General features: G+C 36.9%; 1 protein-coding gene across 25 annotated transcripts in view; it reads left to right on the top strand.

Moving 5' to 3' along the window:
- DLG1 (discs large MAGUK scaffold protein 1) overlaps window positions 1-23641 on the top strand; it is a 146792-nt gene that overhangs the window by 102378 nt on the left and 20773 nt on the right. For all 25 annotated transcript variants that reach the window (XM_040073683.1, XM_040073680.1, XM_040073688.1 and 22 more), the window contains 5 exons: window positions 3131-3257; window positions 5008-5164; window positions 6214-6316; window positions 16385-16499; window positions 22804-22980. In XM_040073683.1, coding sequence (XP_039929617.1) covers window positions 3131-3257; window positions 5008-5164; window positions 6214-6316; window positions 16385-16499; window positions 22804-22980 — 679 coding nt within the window. The remainder of the gene's footprint in view (window positions 1-3130; window positions 3258-5007; window positions 5165-6213; window positions 6317-16384; window positions 16500-22803; window positions 22981-23641) is intronic.

The following is a 23641-nucleotide window of genomic DNA, read 5'->3' as shown; positions in this document are numbered from 1 at the left end:
CAGCCCGCTGGAGAGGTCGTGGATCAGTAGGAGTGGAAACTGCCTCCCCCATCTATACGTAAATGGTGGTCATTAAATGGTTCCTGGAACAAATATCCAGTAACTTGTTCATACAAATGCTTTTAAAGTTGTTCAGTTGAAGTATTACTAAGAAGGTTTAAACACTGACATTACCTGTGAAGTGCACGTAGTAGAATATCAGAGTCAGAAAAGTGACTAAATGGTTTTTGAGAGAGAGGACTTGCTTCCAATACACAGGCCACCTTTGAAGACATTATCAGTGATGCATTTTTGACTCCTAGTTAATTTCAAAATATTTTTTCCTTTATGTTTTTGTGCATTGGTACAGTATTTCCACCCTGCATTGAGAAATAAAATACTGGAAGGTAGGGAATAATCAGTTTCTTCACTAGATATGAATGCCTTATAATTTCTTAAATGGCCTAAGTACAGGAAGAGAAGAATATGTAATAACAGTAAAAGACAATAAAGTTTTAATTTTATTGCCCGTTTTAGAGATTATACTTGTGATTGGTGTCCTCAGTTTACAGATTACAAGAAAATAATACAAAATATTCAATTTTTTTCTTTTTGTCTAGAACTGTCTAATGTAAAGGAGAGGGTGGATTTGGAAATGGAATTTCTTCTTAAGAGTCTGACTTTTCCTGTCAAAGCAAGTTGATTTTCTGCATGCAATTTTCTGTTCATCCAAAAGATAGTTCCTTTATCAGTTCCATCAGTAATAATATTTACCTGGAAATAGAAGTTAAGACCTCCTTTAGGATTCAAAAAGTGATGGCTTTCCTTTTAGTTCTGTCATGTTCCTCATGAATATGCTTCAGCTGTAATTGTCATCTAAAACAGTTTCAGGAAAGATGCAGGCATGGTTTTGTGCAGGATCTCCACAGAGAGCAGCCTCTTTGTGCAAGTTTGCTTTCATAGCACTGAGAACTCCAGCCTTGAGAAAGGACCAAACTGTTCCATCCAGCTTTAAAAAGGATGCAGCCAGTGCTGTTGTGGAATGGTCACAGGTCTGAAATAATAAACTTGTTATATTGATTGATAGCTGACTTTTAGTCACATGGTGAAGGATAAAATTTTTTAAAAATAAGGTCATGTAATAGGTGGTATGTATGTTTCTGAACACAGTGCAGTTAAAAGCTGCAGAAACCCGAAAAACAAATGAGGAGTGTGCTGTAAGTCAATGAATATAGAATTTGTATCTAATTACTTCCTATAAAATATGCATCATTATGGCTAGCATTGGCTTGTGAAAAGCAATTTCAAATTCATTTTGTGGAATGAGATAATTTAGTGCAGGAACAGAATGTACAGAGCTGCTATACTGTGCAACAGTTGTTAAGGTTTTTTGATTAATTGGAAAAGGGCTCATAATGTCTTGCATTTAATTTTTTGTGGTTTGACTTTAAAATTTTCTGAGAAAAAGCAAAACAACTGTATTTATGTGTGCTTTTGTTTTAAGCAAAAAGTGTGTACAATGACATGGCAATAATGATGTATTAAAAACCATTTTTTAATATTTAACTGAAAAGGAAATAATGCAATATTGCTTTAGTAATCATTTGTGAAAGTGTTGCTAAAATTCCAGTGTGATAAAAAACCTCCATGTTTTGAAATTGATAATTAGTCCAAATCTCTTACCAGTGCACAGAAACTATGTATTGTACTGAGACAGACAGAAGGAAGTGTGATCTGTAAAATCCTTGCAGGGAGTGCAAGGACGAAGGTGCAATATGTATATTACTGCTGTTCCAAAAAAAACTGGATTAGGAACTGCATATGTTGAACAGCTCCTAATTTTTAGGGAATTCTCTAATGTGAATGCTTATGTCGATCATTAGGATTTAGCAAAAGCAGCATTGTCTTTGCTTTAGACCTCATGTAGCCAAGCAATGTGAGGGAACTTCCTTCTGTCTTTGTTATTGAAGGGCACCAGGTACCTCTTGCACTTCAGTACTGAATTTTGCTGAAACCTCTTGTGCATCCAGAATAATGATTTCCAGAAGTTCTGCACAGTCTCGTGCATCTAAGCGAGGGCTTGTGTCTGAATAGCACAATTCCTCTATCAGCCAGTGCTTTTAAACTGCCGAAGCTGTTCATAGTGGGTTTGAATGCCTGCTGAAATGTTGACAGTGTTGACCTGATGCATATGCCGTGTGAAGAATTTGCTGCACACAGGAATCTAGAACAATACAGGCACAATCCAGCCCAGATTTGCTATTTAGCAAATATATCATGTATGTGTATGTATCAAGAATACTCTTGATAAGTTCGCGTAAGATCCAAACTTTTTGATAAGGGTTTAAAGAGGAAAAAACAGAAGGAGAATATGCAGATTGCTTCAGCAATCTGTGTCATGTATGTTCAGTTAAAGAGCTTTGGGTTTAGTGTAAATCCTCAAAGGTCAGCTACCCCATCAAATATGGCAAGTAAGGGCAAAGAGTCTGGCAACTTTAATAACACTGAATCTGTGAATAGTCCCCACCCTTCATGTTTAAGCCTCAAATTTTGGAGCACATACGCCAGGAAAAAAAAAACCAAACCAAACCAACAACGTTTTGTAGAATGTTTTTCTATTGTAGAACATGCTTTCTAATGGCAAACAGTGGATATGACTGTGCCTTAATGAGCACTTAAAATTGATGTGCCTAACTTGGAAATATCATGCACCTTCTTAATTATTTATTGGAACAATTCTCTTGGTGGTGTAGAATATTTTCCATCAATTGTAATCATTAAGATGCTAAATTTCTTCTGGTATGTGTGTTGTGGTTCAGTTAAAACTTTGCTTTAGTCAAGTTAAAAACAACTTTAAAACAGATAAATCTCCAGTCTGTTCCCATGGGCTTCAACTGTCCACAGTAACTGTTTCTAAAGAAGTTTTATTTGAGACACAATGAAACCGCTGAAAAATTTGCTTACTAACTTAGTGAGGAGACTGGGAATGAACAGATTTAACACACTATTTTAGAACTATTGTATTTATAATATATCATTTAATCTGCTTTACTTTGCTTTTAAAAGAGGTCACTTCTTTGTTTCAGTTCCTCCAGCTCATTCTTTGTATTATCCTAATGTCCTTTGTTGTTTTCCTTCCCCCCCTGTGAAGCTTATTCTCAGCCAGTGGATAACCATATCGCTCCATCTGCCTACCTGGGCCAGTCCCTGCCCCCAGCATCACCAGGGCGCTACTCACCAGTTCCCAAGGGAATGCTTGGAGATGATGAGATTACCAGGTAAGGAATAATCAAAGCTAAGAGTCAAATTGCTTAACTAGGGAAGCTCCAAGATGTGTTAATGGGCAAAATACTAGTGAATGCTATATTTTATTTCAAAAAATAGATGTTCGTTTTTTAGCTTTTGTAAACATTATTGTAAGGATAAAAATAGATATATTTATATGTATATACACACACACGCTTTGTCAGTCCAGGAATAGCATTAAAAACAGATAGCCCTGGTGCATGCATTGACAGATTTTTAGAATGGTAGTATGAGCAGACCAGAGATTTTATTTTAAGGCAAGCAGTGTTTGGGTCCTCCCTGCAGCCACAGACAAGGGCTTGTTTTGATGGATTCTAAATCCAGAAAGGCTGGACAGCTCTTAATCCTTTCTCATTAACAGACCTTTCATTCCTTTGCTGATTCAGTAGATTGCATTAATCTTTTGTTCATCATTGCTGATAGAGGGAAGCTCTTGTAATTTTGTTGCCCTTCTGTTCTGCAAGTATAGGGATGTTATACTGCACTTTCAGTATGCTGTTGCTGAATTCTGTCACACCATCATCTGATATGGATAATGTCAGTCAGATTCCGAGGCAGGGTCCACCCAGGATTGAAACCTATGTGGCATAATAAATTGGAGAATTGATTTTAGTGTAGTGGAAGGTAGGATATGTTTTTGTACTGATTTTTAACATAGGGTTAGGTAGACGTATAAGCCAGAATGATTCTGTCCTATTGACACATTATGGTTTTATTGCTTTCCTTTAAAAATACTATAAAAGGCTGGTTTTAGATTTCTTCTGAAATGCAAGGGCTATTCAGAAAACATTTAGATTTTCTTTAAGTTACCTTCTCATATTACACTCTCTCCATCCCAAGAAGAGATTTATAAATTTTGAGTTTTATTTTAAAAGTTACTACATCTTTCTCTTCTCTCTTCTCTTCTGTTTTTGTTAATGTATTGTGTATCTAGAGCAATATGTATAGAGATTTTTCACAGTGTCACTTATTTGTAATAGAATAGTACTCTGAAAAAATGAATAGAACAGTTGATGGAGGTGAAATTTAAGAATTTGACCTTAATAATTTGACCTGATTTCATAGCTAGTGCAAAAATTGAGTGATTTTTAAAGATTGGACTAGATGATACTTTTTGTTTCGGAAAAAACCCCCAGCTTCTTACTTTATCCTGTAAATTAATAATTAATGCCTCCAAATACTTAGTGTCCATTAATTGTTCTTTAGTGCTCTCTAGTGATTTTTGAAATGCAGTGCACAGTTTTTCTGCTTTATTAGAAATGTCTTTTTCTGAGATCACTTATGCTTTACTTGTATTAAATCAAATAACAGATAAGAGATTTTTGGAAGGAGTCCTTCTGCATTAGAATTTGTCTGGCCTTATCAATATTTCTTCTTTCATCCCCTCATTCAAGTTAGGAGGGGATCCTGTGAAAAAGAGTGCAACAACTTGGTTTAGTTTAACTTCTTCAATTGCAGTTGCTTTGCTGAAATTGAAAATGTATTTGAGAACATCACAACCTACTCTGATGTTCTTGAACAATATGGAAAATATTAAGTAATGACAGTGCTGAATAGGGTTGCATAATAGGAATTTATTTATACATACATACTTTACAGATTTGTTCAGTTCATCTAACAGGGAGGGGATTTTATTTTGCATCTAGAAGCTTTTCTAAATGTTAATTTTACTTTTACTCATATCTAGTGACCAAGATTTCATATTCCTTTCTTTTCCTTCAGGGAGCCTAGAAAGGTCGTCCTACATCGAGGATCAACAGGTCTTGGTTTCAACATTGTTGGAGGAGAAGATGGAGAAGGAATTTTCATCTCTTTCATCCTTGCAGGAGGGCCAGCTGACCTGAGTGGAGAGCTTAGGAAAGGAGATCGTATAATTTCTGTAGGATTCTTTGTTTCTTTTATTTAAACAGCAACAAAACTTTCCCCCTCCCTGCATATTAATGCCAATTAACGATATACAAAAAATGTTATTGGCTGAGCTAAGTTTGAGATAATGGAACCGATTCCAAATACTTCCAAAGTATCTTCGAGGACTTTAGTCTGCCTCAGTTTCTCATCTATAACCTGATTAAAATAGCACTTCTCTCTCTGAGACATTCAGTGAAGCCAGTAATTTATCTTAGTCTCATAGCTGAGGGCTGTGTGTGTCTAAATTGAAAGAATACAGGTTTCAGAAATAACCCTTCTAATCAGATGGAGACCCTTGGCAGCAGTGTCTAAAACTGGATCTTTACTTCCTGAAGCAGCTGCTGAACCTCCTATTAAATGGATCTTAAAAAGATCCATCTCATACCTCTCTAAGGACTTCTATATTAGTATTGAAGGTCATAAATATTTTGTGTGTTTCTTGGTGAAATTACTTAATTTATGGAGAATCATCACATTGTATTTTGGAGGTTATATAAGACTAATTATGTCCTTTTAACAGCTGTTACTAAAACTGATATTAAAGCACATCTTTATTTTAGTTTGAACGATGAAAACTGCTTTTGGTCTGAAATGTGGAACACATTCAGTTTTTTTGTGATGCTGTTTTAAAATCTGCTGCACTGAAAACAATGCTAGATTCACAGAGGGTGTGTGTCACTGGGTGTGGTGACAGCATGGTCAGTAGGCATTATTGGCCCAAGAAGATCCCTGAACCATCACAAAAAGTAACATTCTCTATTTCTCCTTAAAAAGAAAGAAAATACTCTTAAACAGGAAGAAAATTGACCATTCCCTGAGTGATATACTATGATAGTCTCAGTAATTCTTAAGAGATGCATATGTGAGAGAGGATTTTATTGACTTTTTATTTCAGGAACAATGTTTGGAACAGGGGAAATACACATGGAATGGAAAATAGTTTGTATCCAGTTAATTTTTTTTCCACAAGTGTGTGTTCTGTGGTGATAAATACAAGCATTAATTTTATATTGCTTGTAGGTAAATGGAGTAGATCTAAAGGCAGCAACCCATGAGCAGGCAGCAGCAGCCCTGAAGAACGCAGGCCAAGCAGTGACTATTGTAGCTCAGTACCGTCCAGAAGGTAAGGGTTGCTTTATACATTCAAGTTCTCTTGTACAATCTGGAACTCAGAGAAAGATAATCTACAGTGTTCTTCCACCAAAGCCCTCTTCTGAAACAAATAATGTAATGGATGTTGTCACATCACAGCACATTTGCAAGTGACCAGATTGGAATATCTGCAAGCGTTGCTGCCATGGCTTGCTACATTTCTTGCTCTCACCATTTCAGAATTTTAGTTTCCTCAGTAAATGTTGCTGCTGTCATAACATGAAAATTAGTCTAGTAAATCCAGAACTTAATAGAAATACCCTGTTGTTCTTTTTATATCCACTTGTCTTCATTCTTAAATATGGTGGGTTTGTATGCTTTAATAGTAGAAAGATAGAAGACTAATTCCTTCTTTATTGTGTTGATTCAGATGACCTAAGGAGGCCATCAGGTTTTTATTCCTTGGTTTCACACTGAGCTGTAACTTCATCTGGTCCAGATTAGGCTACAGCTGATGCTGATCAGCCATTCTTTTGTGTTCTGCAGAACACTACATCATCAATACACATACTTGTCCTCTTGTATTTCTGCAGTACATTTCAAATGCCTTTGTCTATTTGAGACTTAAACTTAATAATTAGTCTAAAATGAAATGCTTATCTTGAGTCTGTAAACTCATCTGTTACTTGTGTTATTTATACTAAGACATTTTTGTTGATTTATGAACTGTGATGATCAGCAGATTTCTCCGATTTTGCTAAACTGGTTGGCCCAGCACTGAATCCTTATTGCAGAGACTTTTTTGTTTGAAACTTTCCTTTAGCAGTACTGTCAAGGGTTAAGTGTAGGTGGCCATCAGGACTGGATGTGGAGCAAGACTGCTGCCTTCATCTTTTAGGTGCTGATAGCAGCACACTTCTAGTCATTCTTTATTTCTTCTTTTCTGTAATGTTTCTTCTATAGAAGAGGTATCTTCTATGCCTCCTCAAATGTTTGAAGCATTTCACATTCCCCATCACCTGCATCAACATCACATCTGTCCCCTGACCCAGGAACTCTGTTCATAATAACACTGAATGATTGGTTTGTATGCCTCCTGGTCAAATCCCTGCAGCCAGCAATGCCTGTATTGTCTCAGGAGGCTGTATCTTGGTCACATGTTCCATCTGTACATTGCTGTGTTCCAGGATTCATTTTCTAAGTGTGCTCACTCTGAGGCTGCCTTTTAAAATGAATAGTAAGGTCAGCATTGGTTCTGAAATATTTGCTTTGGCTTTGTGTCAGAATTGTCAAATATTTCTGTTGATACACATTTGGTCTATCCTCTGCTTGGCTCTTCAGTGTTGTAGTAGGTGATTCAAATTGTTGCACCTTCTTGCTTCTTGGGTAGGGGCCCCTCACCTTACTAAGAAATAAAATGTATGCTTTTATTTATCTCTGAGTTGTCCTTTTGAGCACCTGACCACTTTTTCAAGGCTAGAGCTGTACTTATTCCTTCATGGCTACTGAAGCATTCTGGACAAGACTGTGCAGCTGAGCTGTATTGAGAGTTCAGTTCTCAAAGAGTTATATGGCCCATTTCAGAGGATGCATGTGGGTGAAGTTACTCAAATTACCCGAGATTATGGGCAGGAATCTGACAAATTACACAAAGAAAGGACGGATTCCTCCCTTCCCCTCAAGATGCTTGGTCTGCATTTGAACATCTTTCCCTCTGAAACAGTGCTTAAAATCTCCTTTTGGAGTGAAGATGTTAGAATCACAATAGGGCTCACTCTACCCTTTTGAGGTATGCCTTGAAGGAAAAGTGTAACTAGAAAATGGAGATCCACTGTGCTTTGGAGGCAAAGTATGAATTGACTCATGGCCAACCTACCTCAGAGAGCTGTGGTCACCGGTGCCTGACATCTCTGCCTTATCCTTACTCCTATAAAGTAATTTGAATGGAAGTCCAGCTTCATCGGGTGTGGGAGGTAAATTGAATCAGATACTCATTGTTTATATCTTAGAGATTAGGAAAGAGAATATTTTCTTAAAGGTTACCCTTTGTTAGCATAGGAAAGCAGTCTGTTTGCAATTTGACTTTCCAAATAGAAAATACCATCCGTGTGATTGAGTGCACGTGATAAAAATGTGTCTGCTTTTTGGTCATCTTCATATTTCCTAAATGATAGCTTCACACAGTAATCTTTTATCCTCACTAGATTCATTTAAATGGTAAACTTTTTATGTGTGTGTATATATACATGTGTGGTTTTTTTATAATTATCGTCATTTTTTGTTTCTGTCAGTTTGAAACAGGTTAACAAGTATTAAAATATTCATAAAGTTGTTCATTATTGGTGTTTCTCAAATATCTTCATGAAGATGGAGAGCATCAGTTATAGCTGCTTGTATTGCACATGTATTTTATTTGTATTTATGAATCCAGCAGGATTTTGTAAAAGATGCTGACAGCTAGGACAGATCAAGGAGATTCTAGACATCCATCATGGTTCATTATAACTGAGTAAAGAGATTCAGTATGATAGGAGCATTTGGAAGGCACTTGGGACTGGCTCACTTCACTCCCTGTAATTGTATATGACATTTTGTATGTTCATAGATGTGGTGGGGAATGCTAATTTATGTTTTTACACCCTATCATATTTCCTATTTTCACATCATAAATTTCCCATTTGTCTTTCTCCTCCTATTTTTGTGAAAAGAGGATTTTTGCAAGCAGTTCTCTCATGGGAAAGCCTGAGTTAGGCTATAGAAAAATGAATCATTGGAAAACTCTTCTCATGCAAAAGCTTGAATTTTCCATATCTCTCTCTTCAAATCCATGGTAACTAAATTCTAATTACTGCGTTTGGGGTAGGCTATTATGGCTGAATGAAATTGATTTTATTGAATTTGTAACAATTATGTAACCGCTGACTTTTCTTTCCCTTAAATCTCCACAGTGGTCCTTGGTTTTGGAATTGGGTGAAAACAGATGTAATTGCATTCTTTAAAATATCCTTCTGGGCATTCTTTTAGTTTCCAGGAGCGCTTAGTAAATTTGAGGGATGCCTTACAAAGTTTTTCTACTCCACTGAATTAAATTTCAGCAACTTGCCAGCACTCTTTGGGACAGATAAAAGCCTAACATGGAATGTGAGTGTTTTTTGGTGATTACAGAAGTGGTCATGCATCAGGCACCACCACAACTGTGCTCAGCTGACCTAAGGCTTTCACCTTGTAGACTCCAGGCTTTATCTTGCAACTTGCCAGGAGCTGATGTTGGAAGCTGGTCTTGTGTTGGGTTGTAGTGGCACATCCTTCTGTGGTACGTACATGCCGTGGGAGTATGTGTGACAGAGGCTCCCTTGTTGCACAGATCAGTGGCTTTGGACCTGTTGGGGCTGGATGCTGCAGAGGGATCTATAGCAGGAGATGAGCAAGAGTTTGTGAAACAGGAATTATCCTCTAGAAATGTGGTTGAGAAGTCAGGCTGTTGTTCTCATTTGCATCTTTATTTGGAAGCTTTTTCTTCCTCCCTTGCTTGTACTACAAATTTCTACTTCCTTTCATGACATCACTCATGAATAAAAAGAGCTTTTGCTTTACTGTGAATTCAACTGGAAAAGCAATACTGTGACCTGGAGCAATTTCAAAGCAGGAGATGTTGCTTCAGTCCACATAAGTGTTTTGATAAGCCATTTGGATTTGTAGTGGCCTCTGATCCATTTAATTTTCGTGTTGCTCCCTGGCTCTGCAGACACCTCGGTGCCACACTGCTGTGTCTCTGGGTTTCCTGCAGAGGTAGGATGGGAAGGAAGAATTGTAATGTTGGTGCAGAGGGATGAGAGGAAGCACTAAGCAATTTAGATAGATATGTATCTCCTGGGAGTGGGGATTCAGAATGGTCAGAGTTATGATCATGCTGCTTAGCAGGGGTACAGGAACTTGAGTGCTTGAAGGGAATGTAGTGAGGAGAGGAGCAGCAAGGGGGAAGTATAGGACTGCAGAGGCTGACAGTTCTTGGAGGGCTCTGTGTTTCACATTGACCTCCATGGTTACATTCATTCAAATTAAAAGGTCATCTGGAATGTAATAATAATGTTGCCTTAAAATTCAGAATTTCTGGAAGGTTAGATTTTGCCTTTCCAAAAGGGTATGAGGTGCCAGTGGGCTGCTAAAACTTTATTATAGTTTGAGTGCATTTAAATGTTTAAAAATAATAGAATAGCCAAACAAATATATAAAAAATATGAAAATATATTTGATTGAAATTGGATAGAAAATAATTTAGTGGGTTAAGCTTTCTATTGTAGTTATGCTCTGCTAGATCAGAACTGAGCTGTATTAAGGATGTGGATAACGTTAACTGCAGTTACATAAACTGTGAAGCCTGCTCTTGGAGGCCTTGAAGAAGGCAGCAGGCCAAGTCTATTGGCATCAGCAGTCATTCACTGGTCACCTCATCTTTCCCTAAAGCAGGGCAAAATTCAGATAAGCCTTTCTCTTGAGAAAAAAGGATGCCAGCCCTTTCTGTTTCCCAAGGATTCACCTGACATACCAAAAATAAATTTGTAATTTCTTTTCTGAAAGAGTGGTAAGATGTTTAAGTGATCAGATTAGCTTCATGTTCTTAGGTGATCTGATGGATCAGTGTAAGATTAGGAGAAGGTGGAACCAAAACATCAAGAGAAGATTTCAAAGTATTTTTGTAAAGTATCTGCTTCTGAATCTGCATTGTTCTTATAGGTAGTTAACACACATTCTTTTAGTTTTATTAATTGGAAACTCTACATTTTTAATTCTCTCTTGTCTTTAAAGCAAATAACTTAAAAGATAAATAATGGAGGAAACACAAAAGTTTTGTTAGAGCTCTCTGCTCGATGGCCAGTGTGTGGCTGATCTTTCCATTTACAATGCTGAATCTATGTACTGTTTTCTAGTGGAATTCAAAAGAGAATAACTGAGCTCTGGGAAATGGTGCCATTTTCATATGTATTGTAAATCTTCTGTCTGCAAAAGTCCGGCTGAGGTAGCATGAAGCCAATAATGCTTGTACAAAACTCAGTTTTCAGTAACTATTTTTTATCATGACTGAACTTCTCTTGCTTTCTAGATGAAGACATGTATTTCCTTAAACAAAGATGGTTCAAAACATCAGTGCTTCCTGATTTAATAAAATGAAAAATTCAATCAAAAAAATACTTCAAAAATGTTTGCCCTGTTTTTGGATATGTGGTCCCTGGTTTTCCAGGCTTCTGTTCTTGCTTGTTTTGTACCTGGTTCTACTCATTTGCAAGTAATCTAGATTAGTCAATTAGAGTATCTTCAAAACTGTACTCATTAAGATTAGAAAAAGGGTTTTGCTATATATAGCCCTGATAGACACTATAAGGCGGCTTACACATGTTTTAATCCTTTAAAACCTCACTCCTACTCTTTAATATACTGAATAAAATTGCTTGTGAATGCTTGCTAAGCCTTCAGCAACATTTTTAGTGGATTCACCTCAGCAGTGACTGGACCTAGTCTCTTTCTGACTTTTCCAGGGTCTGTGGGAGGTGTTCTTAACTAAATACAAATGCAGTTTTTCTAATCTCTTGAAATTCCTAGGCACAGTCTTTCAAGGGATTAATGAGATACAAGCTCATTAAACATTAGAGTGCGTGAAAGTCACCAGCAGCATGTGGCATTCATTGTGGTCTGTCCCAGGCAATGTTAATATGAAATAACAAAATAATATCTCCTCAAAAATGATCTATGATGTTTGTTTTGTGGTCCATGCATTTTAAAAGAAAAATGGAAGATCAATACTGGATCAGTGTGATGGTAGCCATCCTAACTACCAGACTCCATTTCTCTCTTTGAAGGCACCATGAAAAGGAAAATTGAATACTCTGCAAGTTGAGAAAAGAATATAAATCAGTAGTTATATAAAATTGTCAGCACTAGAGTCCTGCTTAGACAGATCCAATGGGTCCTGCTAAAGAGGGCTTTCTATAGACAGATGGGAAGAGGGAAGCAAGGGGCATACTTTTTAAATTAAAGTGAACTTTTTCAGCTCTACGTGGGTTCAATATAAGTAAGGATCTCTGCTTCTCAGAGCTGTGCTGCCATCTGTTCCCTGTACGCACATCCCGGCTTCCTTGAGTCACTGTTCCTTCTGTGCTGGTTGCTGAATTTCCCATCCCTTGTGTAGCCTTCTGCTCTCCTGCCCCATTTGCTGGAATGTGTGTTCCACACCAGATGCATGTTCATTGCAGCCTCGTTTTCCTCTCCCCCTGCCTGCACAGGCCATTCACTTTTCTCTGTGTCTGTGTTTTGTTGCCCACCAGATGGGCAGTCCAGGAGAATTTCAGTGATCAGATCCTTTCTGGAGTTCTGATTTTCTGTTCAAGTAAATGTTAACATTGAAAACATTACAGACTTCTAGGTAAAATCACTTTAGCAGCTAGGAATCAGCGTAATTTTCCAGGATTTGCTAAACTTCCCTCCTTTTTGTTTCTTGCTGTGGAATACATGCAGATGTGAAATAGAGCAGATTTTCAGTCTAGTTTTGCACCATCTGCTTATCCAGTATAATTTTAAACTTTAGACTTGAACCCAGATGTATTCATCCTCTATTCTTAACATCTGATTATGTGTAAGCCTGAGTAGGCTTTGGGGTTTTTTCTTTAGTGATGGTGGGGTTCTTTTGGATAAATGCCATGAGTTGAAGCAGGAGATGCTTGTGCTTCCTTGATCTCACTGTTATGACAGTAGATACTATTCCCTCCCTGTCTCTAAACTTCTTGGAAACTCTGAGGAAATTCTAGTCAAGAAAAGATGCCCTTATTTTATTGTGTTTCATGGTAGTTTTGCTGCCTGTTGTCCAGCTGCTGATGTACATCAGCAGCAGCTTTCCTAAAATTCAGACCTTAAAAGTTGATTCTGAGTGAAGTTGCATTCACTGCTGTTGCATATCCATCTGTTTTTGGAGCCTGACCAAATTCTTACTGAAAGGATTGAGAGGTTGGATTGTGTGGTTTTCTTGTGGTTTTGAATTTCTTTTTGGGTGGGTGTCTGTGTTTCTTGAAGCATCGTTCTTATTAAAACAGTATTTCAGCATCTCAGTGTATTCTAAAATAGATTCCACAGATGGCTGTGGAACTTGAAAGGATATTTGTAGATGGAGTTCCAATGGCCAGCCTGCTTCCTTTGGGTTAAAATCACTTTTACTTTTTTGTTTAAATAGCTTATGCTCTTTCTGTTTGGTTACCCTGATAATACTACAACAGAAATCAAATGCATTCCTTCCCTGCCAAGCTCTTCATTTCCTGTTGACCAGGAAAGCAGAGTGTCCTTTTCATCTTGTTCACTGTGCCTGTACTAGCTCCAAATTTCTGGAATGTTGACATGACAAAACTTTTTTTAAAAGTTAGATATTTATATGTGCATTGTATGATTTGTCACAGCCAAGTGGAAGTTTGTTCTGTCTGCTGTGATTTAGGGGAACAAATATCAAATTTGTCATGCACTATCTGTGGCTATTATGCATAACATAAGAAAGAAAGGAATTGTAAAGAAATTAGTTCTCTAGCATTTGTGAGAAACTAGGGATGATAACCTGAAAGAAAGTAAGAGATTGAAGATGCAGAAGACAATTGATATTCAACTCTTAATCACAGAGACAGAAATATAACCTGTCCTAGACAAATTACAACCTCTTCTAGATAAATTAGCAGAGGTCACACCTTGCTTCATAAAGCTGATGTTGAACCAACCCTACTTTGTCAGCAGGGCACAGGTGCAGATCCTTTGGGAATCAGACTAACTGCTTTTCTGATGCTATCAAGAGTCCTGCTGCTGTTATCTTTTCTGTCTCCAGCATCAGTTTCAGTACCAGTATACCTAATACTAAGGTTTCTTTTTTAAAACCCAAAAATCCTGTGTACTTTTCAGCTGCAAACCCAGTGATGGTGAGAATTCTATCCATCCTGTTCCTCCTAAGACCTTCTGTTAAGAGGAATATAACTCAAGTTTTAGCTAGCTCTACATCTAAGGAGCTCACCAGATTCTGATGCACAGTGCTTAAGCTTCTCATAAATGCAAAATTTCTTGGCACTCCTTCTTTTTATACATAAAGCCTTCTCAGTCCCAGCCCATTAGTTTCCTTTTTTTGCTTTATTCATATGGCAGGAGCCTCTGTGGTGAAATTATTCTCCTCCTTACTCCTACAGATGTCCCTGTCACTCATTCAGCGCTCACTTCCCTGGAGTTCTGATGAGAAAAATTAAATTAGTTCAGGAAGTTGCAAGACCAGCAATCTGAGGATGAAATATAGGATAGAGTTAAGCAATACTGGGAAATAGCCTCCCTGGTAGCTCTCTTACAGCTATGTGCTGCATAGGAGGAAGTCTGATTCTTCAGTAAAATGACACATGATACAGAAATTTGTATTTTCTCCAGTAGCTATTGCAAAGAGCTGCAGATATATTTAGTACTGAACAGGCTGTAGCATAAGAAAACGCTAGGATTGTCTGATCTTTTCCATGCTTACTTTCCTTTCACGCAGGGGCATACAGAAATCTTTTAGGTTTATCGTTTCATGAGTATAAATGAGTAGAATGAGGTGACTTACCCAATCAGTAACACAGCAGGGGTGGGCTGTTCCCTCACTGCATCTGAGCCCTTCCCCTAAGGAATGTTGCTTTCTAAAAAATGTCGTTTTCTCACATTCCTCTTTGGTTGCTGTCCTGTTATCTTACATTCTTTTGATATTAGTGATGGCATCGGTAGTGGTGGAAATAATGGGTTTGATTTCTCTTGTAAAACCACCTCATCAGTTTGATTTAATGCCAGTAAAGTTCAGTGGTCTGAACTTTATTAGTAAGAAGGCACTTGGTTCTACTTTAAAAATTAAGATATCTTAAAAGCTACTAGCTTTTGCTTATAAAGGACAAAAGTTAGGGTTATTGAAGAGACTGTTCATATTGTCATAATCTGGTTAGGGTCAATTATAGATGCTGTTGGTGCTCACCGTATGATGAGTGCGTGGGGAGAAAGGGCTACAGAACATAATATGATAAAACATTCACAGTTTTTAGATGGCTGTTAAAGGAACCTTAGTTTAGAGATTTTTCTCAAGCTTTTTTATTTCAGAGCCCTTTCTCAGTCTTGCACTTCCTGAGTAAGCGTGGTGCCCGCAGGGAGCGGGGGCGCAGCTCCTTGCCCGGTCCGCAGCTGCTCGCAGCACACACGCCCTGGCTCTCCCAGTGTTGATTTGTTCTAATCTGGCATCACGTGCTCTCCTGGGGAAGGTGGTGGCTGCACAACATTTCCTTTGACTAGGGAGGGTTTACGAGTGGATCTGTTGATCCTGAAGTCCAAACTATTCAGCTGAAGGAAAAACTTACTTGCTCTGAGTTCATATTTTATGCTGACGACATGTAAGTATCTCACTTCAGGAGATGTTTGTCCTGAAGAAGCAATTATTATTTTCCTGCCTGCTTTTGTAGCTAAAATCAAATACCTTTAGCATAGTTGTACTAGTACATGGTGCTGCTTAAGGACACAATCCGTTTTTCCTGGATTAACATTGTACATAATTCTGTGGGGGCAATTTGAATCTCTAATGCCGTTTACAAGTGGATTGAAATTCATGCGAGAATTCTGGATTTTTTTTTTCCTTTCCTGAGCTCCCAGAGGAACATGGTCTTATTTCAGAAGATGTTTTGCATATTTCCCACCATGTCGTGTTAAATTCTCTACCTCAATCAAATCCAGTCATTTTGATGTACAGACATTTTCATTCCCATTTCTTAACATTTTAAATTTAAAACCTGTAGTTCTTGATTATAAACATGTATTTCACATGTATGTTCTGAAGTTTCCTTTCTGTCATGGGTTATAATTTATCTTTAGCTATCTTTTTATTACTATGAAATTGATAATTTTTAGTAGTTGGTCTTAATTTGAAAAAAATAGTTACTATGAACTATAGAATACAATTACTGAATTTTGAAGTACAATGTTGAGTATTTTCTTTGTCTAATCAAAATTATTTCAGATTCTCTTTCAGTTTAATTGCTGAAGTTTGGCAGGAAATTAATTGCCGTGCCTGTGTCTGTTACAGAATACAGTCGTTTTGAAGCTAAAATCCATGATTTACGGGAGCAGATGATGAACAGTAGCATTAGTTCAGGCTCAGGATCTTTGCGAACCAGCCAGAAGAGATCCCTCTATGTCAGGTAATTATCTTTTTCATGGCATTGCTACTGTGCTTTTTTGCTTTCCTGTACACTTAGTATTTTGGTATTTGCGTTTTCATACCGTTATTTACTAGGAGTTAATAAAGGGATACTTATATGCAAATATAATAAAAATAAAGCTTTATTTAGACTGATTAATGTAATATAGATGAAAATGTAGTAATATCCCTGAGAACCCTATATGAACTTTGAAAAGTGATGTTATCATCTGCTTTTTGCCCTTTGATTTGAGAGATGATAATCCTTCAGCAAAAAAATGCATTTCTTCTTTAAGTCAATGGATGTGAAGTCTTAAGAACTTGCTTAATTCAGTTTGTGTTTTTGTGACAGTCTTGATATTCTCCTTTGTTCAGTATTTGAATTCAAATTTATAGTCTTCTCTTTCATAAAGTTTGACAGATTTTAATCTTATTTCCTTCAGCTTACTTTAGTTGTTTTCTCGGCTTTATTAAGGAACTTTATTTCTCTATCCAATAGAATTTTGTTATGGAATATTTTTCCATGGTAACCCAGAGAGAAAATGCAAAGCAAATGAACTGAGTATACCTCATTAATTTATTCACATCAAGTTCAACATAAAGGAGCCTGAAAGGAAGTGGAAACATAAGAGCATGAAGCAGATGAGAAAATAGTTGGTTTCACAGGGAAATTATGGCAGAGTGCAGTTTATTCATGTGTCCCTCAACTCCTACATGGGTTATCATGTACTGATAAAGCACAACATTTCAAGTATGGAACATGGGTAAAAGGATGGCATTTTGAAAAATAAATTGGTTTTTGAATTCGCCACATCAGCTCATCTCTGGATTGAATCAGGGCCAGCAGTAGCCTCTTGGTAGGGGGGAGAATGTTCCAATAAGGTAGGTGAGCCTTCAAGTAGTACTGGTGTTTGGGTTAAACATCATTTAAAATGTTGTAGGACCTCACTGGTTTACCTCCTAAAAGTGAGCAGGCTCAGGTGCTGTTGACTTTTGCCATCCAAAGCAGGTAGTGTGGGTCATGGTGTGTTCTGTCTACTGAGCTGAGGGAAAGGAAGCAAGTCATACACAAAGCAGTTCCCTGAGAAATTGCATCCATGCTGAGGAAGTCATGGTCCTTTGTAACTATTTCTGAATGCTTGACACAAGTGTAGCTAAGTACTCATAAGGCTTCTGTTTGGCTTGACTCTTGTCCTATTGTTTCAGTAGCTGGATTCTGTTTTCTCAGCTCTGAGCCTACTTTTTTTTCTACTTCTGTTTGCCTTACATATTTTGGGAGTCAAAATTTAAATCTCTAAAAATAAAAGCCTTAAATACTCAGGGTAAGTGCTTAATGCCACAGTTATTGATACCTTTGAATTTCCACTGTAGGTAGGTGTACATATGGATATCTTGCCAAGATCTTCATTTCCATAATCCCAAGATTTATTGCTTTAACTGTCATCATATAACTAAGCCTAAATAATTCTAAATGCTTCTATTTTGCTTGGTTAGCAACAGCCTGATTAGGTTCTAAACCGCTTATGCTCATGTTCACAGATCTGATATTTTGACCCAATGACAAGCATTTTATCTTTATGTAGCTTTTATTCTACTGATGGAAGTTGTTAAGCTTTTGACTTTGCCAGCTTCTGCAGAACTTGCAGCCTTCTTCAGGCTGTTGGCAGAAGCCTTGTGAGGACTGGTTTCGTTGAGGGTTTTTGAGGCTTGATAATCAGTGTTGGTATAAGTCAGTACAAATATCTAAAATGCAAAAATTTTGCAGCAAAAGTACTTTTCTACCCACATCTTTTTTGCAGAGGGTGCTGCTAGGGCTTTTGGGATCTGCTTGTGTCCTCACACCAAAAGTTGCCAAGGACTGGAAAGCAAATTTGTACTCACAGAAAGGGTTCACATCTGTTCTGTCTGGTTTCTGATGTAATTTTGCCTCCACTGAAGTATCTTTTATGAATATTTTCACATATTGCTAGATACTGACACAACATGTTAGTTACCCACTTTATTCCTTAGAATAAGTCACTCTGTTATAGTCATACTGTACTTTTAACTGTACCAATTCAAAGCCAACTTTAAAAACTTTTCAGTTCAACTTTTCTTTTTTCAGTAGCTCTGGGTTTTGGCTATGCCTTAAAGGATGCCAGTTATGTAACAAAATGCTGAATTGAGTGGTAAATCCAACAGTAAAATGTTTATAGGCATTCAATCACAATTGCAAAAAAGCTATTAAATAAAAATACCCTGAAAATCATCTCTGCTGCTTTCTCAAAATCATGGTAACAAATTAGGAAATAAATGCATCATTGTATCCCTATAAACATACCTTTAAGACTATTCTGCCTGTAGACAGCATTTCTTGGTATTATGTAATATTACGGAAAAGGCAATTGTGTTTGCCTGAAAATCCAATTTGGAGTAAAGTGGCAGATTTTTCTTTGTAATTGTATGTATATGAAAAAATGATGCACAGCAATTTAGGAAACAGCCCTTGGAGGGTAAAACAAATACTGCAATTCAGCAGCAGCTGACTCCCCATTTGCACATCCTACTGTCCCCAGCTAATTCAGATGTACTGATGTGTCTTCTTTTATTTTGCTTTATATTTCTTCTGGTCTTTGTTCTGAGACAGATTCTCTCATAATAATGTTTCTGGGTTCATATCTGATCTATATCTATAGATATGTATGCTCATCTGGAGATTCAAAAGCACATATGAGATACCTTCATGGTATCAAGTTTCTGTAATAATTCATGGAGAGAGAGTAAATCTGTTCCATATTTAATCTCATCTTCTGTGGCAAGTCTCAGTCTGCAATGTGTGTAGCATTCAAAATCAAAAGTTGCTTTTACCTTTCTGCATTTTTCTGACCAGCACAATACATTCCAATTTCAAACAATGGTGCTGATTTGTGCTTGAATCAGAGTGAAAAATGGTTCTGTCTCCCAGGTTGAGGAAACGTAACAGTTTTAAAATGACTAGGAAATTTTAACTAAATCCTTTGGAAAAATAAGATCTGCTATTAGCAGCAGGCTAAGTGTACATGCCTGCAGTTTAATTGGGCCATCTCTATGTTATTCTCAGAGTTTGAACATTAAGTTTCACACAACTTTCCCAATAACTCTGAAAAAGAGAACCTCCTTTACAAGCTGACCTTCATCTATTGTGAAGTGGTAAAATTAATTTATATTTCATGAAATGAAACGTAGAGATGATTTTGCTGCAGGAATTCCTGGTTGCTTTGTTTGTTGAAGAAATGCTTCAGTAAAACTCGGTCAATGGCCTGTGATACTCAAAGTAATGAGTGTGGCAGGTAAAAAGATACTGTGGAAAATCTGGCACTGTTACACAGCTATTACATTTTTTTCCTGAAGCACAAACACTCACGAAATATTCAACCTAATTTCAGTTTCTCTAGACTTGCAGATGAAGGAGCTGAGTTACCTTTTAGTGCTCTTTAGTTCCTGAGTAATACAAAGTGAAATAAAAGGGAGGACTTGGTGCTTGCTCTAGAAAAGAATTTTTAGGACTTCTCATTTAAATTGAAATAGAACTTTACAGTAAATATCATAGGTCTGCATTTAATGCAGTAGTTGATCAGGATTATGATATTTATTTTTAAGTTAATTTGTGTTTATAACTTAAAATAAGTAGATATATACATGGCATTTTTAATCTGTAATAAAGGTCTCCATGCAGGAAGTTAATAGAAGCAATTCCAGCTTGTAGATAAATGCATCATCTGGGCTGTGAAATGAGTTCTTGGTAGATGACGTGCTAGGCATACAGGAAAAGCCATGTTAATCACTTGGAATCAAAAGAAATTTTTGTAAATTCTGTTTGCTTTTGAGATATTTTATAGGTTCATTAGCAATTCCTGATATTCCTGTAAATGTTAGCTGCATAGTTTTGTCACTGTGGTGTGATGCCCTATATGATCTTTTTATAAATCTTCATCAGCTTTGAATTTTTTGCCCAATAAAATTATTTTTCTTGAAGTGACCTCACCAGAAGAAATACCTGTGATGAAACTGCCTTTCATTGTGCAAAATGTGCTTTGTGGAACCATTTATCTAGTTGGAAATAATGACTTTATCCATTTCTACTTCTATTTCACTCCTGAGCATTTTTTCTCAAGCAGTCAACATATATGTTAATGCTGTTAGGCCAAGCTCACAGCTTTTATAAATTTATATGCAAACTCAAAAATAGAACCTAAAAGTAGAGGCGGTAGAAATCATTGCGTGAATGCTAAGAAGAAATCTCAGGAAATAAATTTCACGATGCATGTAATTAATTCAGTGAAAATGTATACAACTTGAATCTACATTGAAAGTACATACTGGATTATGTGCAGTTTATTTTGAGATATGAAATGATATTTGTCCAGAGTGTTTCTTGAACCAACGTGCAGAATAAATGTGGAGGAACAACTCCTTTCTATCTGTATAATTTTCTTACCTGCAATATTTTGGCTATTTCAAAGGAAAAAATAGTTCTGATTTTATTTATTTTTTTTTTTTTAAATAAATCAGGATATCTGAAGTAATCTGTGAAATTAACCCAAACGATCTTCTTATGAAGGTTGCAATGCTGAGGAAGGTGGTATTTCAACCTCCAAGCTATTTCAAAATTGAATGTCTAAATTTGGTTATAAACTTAAATTAAAGCCATTGCAGATTTAAGTATAAGGCTCTTTGTATCGGGAGAGCAAATATTTTGAAGCCATTTTAAAATTTCTGTAATTTTTTAGACCTTCTAAAAATCTTTATTAAAACGTTTAATCCTTTAGGATTTTTATTTTTTTATATGTATTTTATAGCCCAGGAAAGGCGTGGTGTCTCAAAAACTCTGGTTTTGCAATAGATGCTGAAGGTGAATTGGTCTGATGGAGTATTTTGAATTTTTTTTCCCTATAAACAATTTGTTACTGGTTATGAACAAATACAGTTACCTCGGTGCTTCAGAAAGGCAAAATTCACAAAGCTGAAGTACATTTTGGAGCAAATAGGTTTTGATTTACATGGATTAAAAATTTCTGTGATATTAACAATCTAGCAGGAAAATGTATGCAAGAGCAGTGTTTGGGATGAAGAAACAAGCTGAATTTGGACAAGGAAAATGACAGCCTTTTAAATCATCACACTGTAATCTGTTGGTACTACTTTGGCTTGGTATTGAGTAAGTTGAATTCGGGTATTGTTCAGAAAGTGCAGCACCAACAACATATGAGCTGGCAGATTAAATAATGTTGAGGATTTTTTTTGGACTGTGTCATACAAGCACTTATTTCACATAGGTGAGGCTCATGAACTATTTTCAAATGTAAAAGAAGAGTCCTTTAAAAGGCAGAACCTTAGTGGTGTCGCACCATTTGCTAAGAGACTTCTGTCATCATTCATTTCCACATCCTCATCAAACCCTCAGCTGTGCCAGGGAGAAGCATACTGCAGATATCTTCATTTCCTCAGGGAACTTGTCCAGGTATAAAATGACCTAAAAGGCAGAACAGATATGACTTGTGAACCGGATCATTTCCAGAGTGTGGTGGACCATGTGCCTTTCCAGACAACTGTGCTTTCTTAAGCAAAAAGGGGAAGAGGAGTCAGTTGCATAAACCAATCTTGCTGCCAGAGGGAATGTTAATAAAACTGGAGTCACGCAGCTGCTGTTCAGGTACTGTGAGTGCCTGTTATTTGAAAACAGGCTTACCTTAGGAAGAAGGATGAGATTCTCTTGAAATGGTCAGGAATTTCCTAAAAGAATGTGCATAAGGTTCTCTGCCTTTGGGTACTATTGTAGCAAAGTGGTGACCAGATCATATTCCTAAACTGGTTGGTTGGTTGGTTTTTTTTTCCTGTGAGCAGGATACTGACTTTTATATTGACGACAGGACTAAACAATTTCAATTTATAACTTAATATGAAACAATGTTCTTTACAGACCTTCTGACAGTGCTGCATGCTTTAAATGCTTGTCTTTTTTATCCTAGGCTGACATTTATCTTGCTCTGTGCAAATTACTTATTGAATTGTAGGAGGTGTCTTCTGTAGAGCTTTTGTAAAGCACTAGAGGTTTGCTCTGGATGAAGTTTTTTTCTCATTCATTAAAGCTCAGAAGTGTGTGGGGGTACTGTGCTACACATTGTGTGTGTATGAGAAAGTGTATTCAGCCTTCTTGTAAGTACCTGTCAGAATGATGCAATCATTTATGAATATCACAGGCAGCTTACTTCATATTTTGTGCTATTCATTCTCTCCTGGTTTTTTCTTGCTTTTCTCTATGTTTAATTTTTTTCTTTTCAATGTAGAGCTCTTTTTGATTATGACAAGACTAAAGATAGTGGCCTTCCAAGTCAAGGATTGAACTTCAAATTTGGCGATATTCTCCATGTCATTAATGCTTCTGATGATGAATGGTGGCAAGCACGGCAGGTAACTCCAGATGGAGAAAGTGATGAAATTGGAGTTATCCCAAGCAAACGGAGGTATGTCATACTTTATTGACTTGGAGATGTTTGCTATTAACCATCTGATCTGATTAATACATGGATATGGTTTTCTTTTTGTTGATAGTTCTGTACCTCATCAGCCACTTGTTTGATTCTTTTTTTTTTTTTTTTCCCCTTAAGTAATCTGTAGTGGGATTCTTATTTACTCAAGAAGAAGAATATTAAAACCCTATTTAGCCTTAGGAGTTGTGTACTGAAGTTAATAAAGGTGGTCAACATCCACATTCTCTGTTCTCACTGGAAATAATGGGTTTTATATCACTTTAATAACCTTTTATGTATGAAAAGGTGCAAAGTGTGAATGAACTTTATTCAAGTCATGACACTATCATGAATTCTTTCTACCCAGGACCTGGAAAACTGGAAAATCATTCTTTGGTAGCCAGAGCCAATGGAGATGGGGTTTTTGTTGGCATACTGGAGACTCAAATAAGAGTTTAGGTGCTCTGAATCTTAATATCTGCTATTGACTGATAATTGTGGCTGTTCACTTACTGCATTGTGTTTCCTCTTTGCAGTCTGGATTTATTGAGCATGTATGGCCACAAAATACTCCCAATACTCTCACAGCTCATCAGCCTGAGAAATAACAGGCTTCCATTTACTGAGTGTGTCATAAGCAATAAAATGTATAGTA

The sequence above is a fragment of the Hirundo rustica genome, chromosome 10 (assembly GCF_015227805.2).
Source record: "Hirundo rustica isolate bHirRus1 chromosome 10, bHirRus1.pri.v3, whole genome shotgun sequence".
NCBI classification, from domain to species: Eukaryota; Metazoa; Chordata; class Aves; order Passeriformes; family Hirundinidae; genus Hirundo; species Hirundo rustica.
This window is presented reverse-complemented; position numbering and strand designations above follow the sequence as displayed.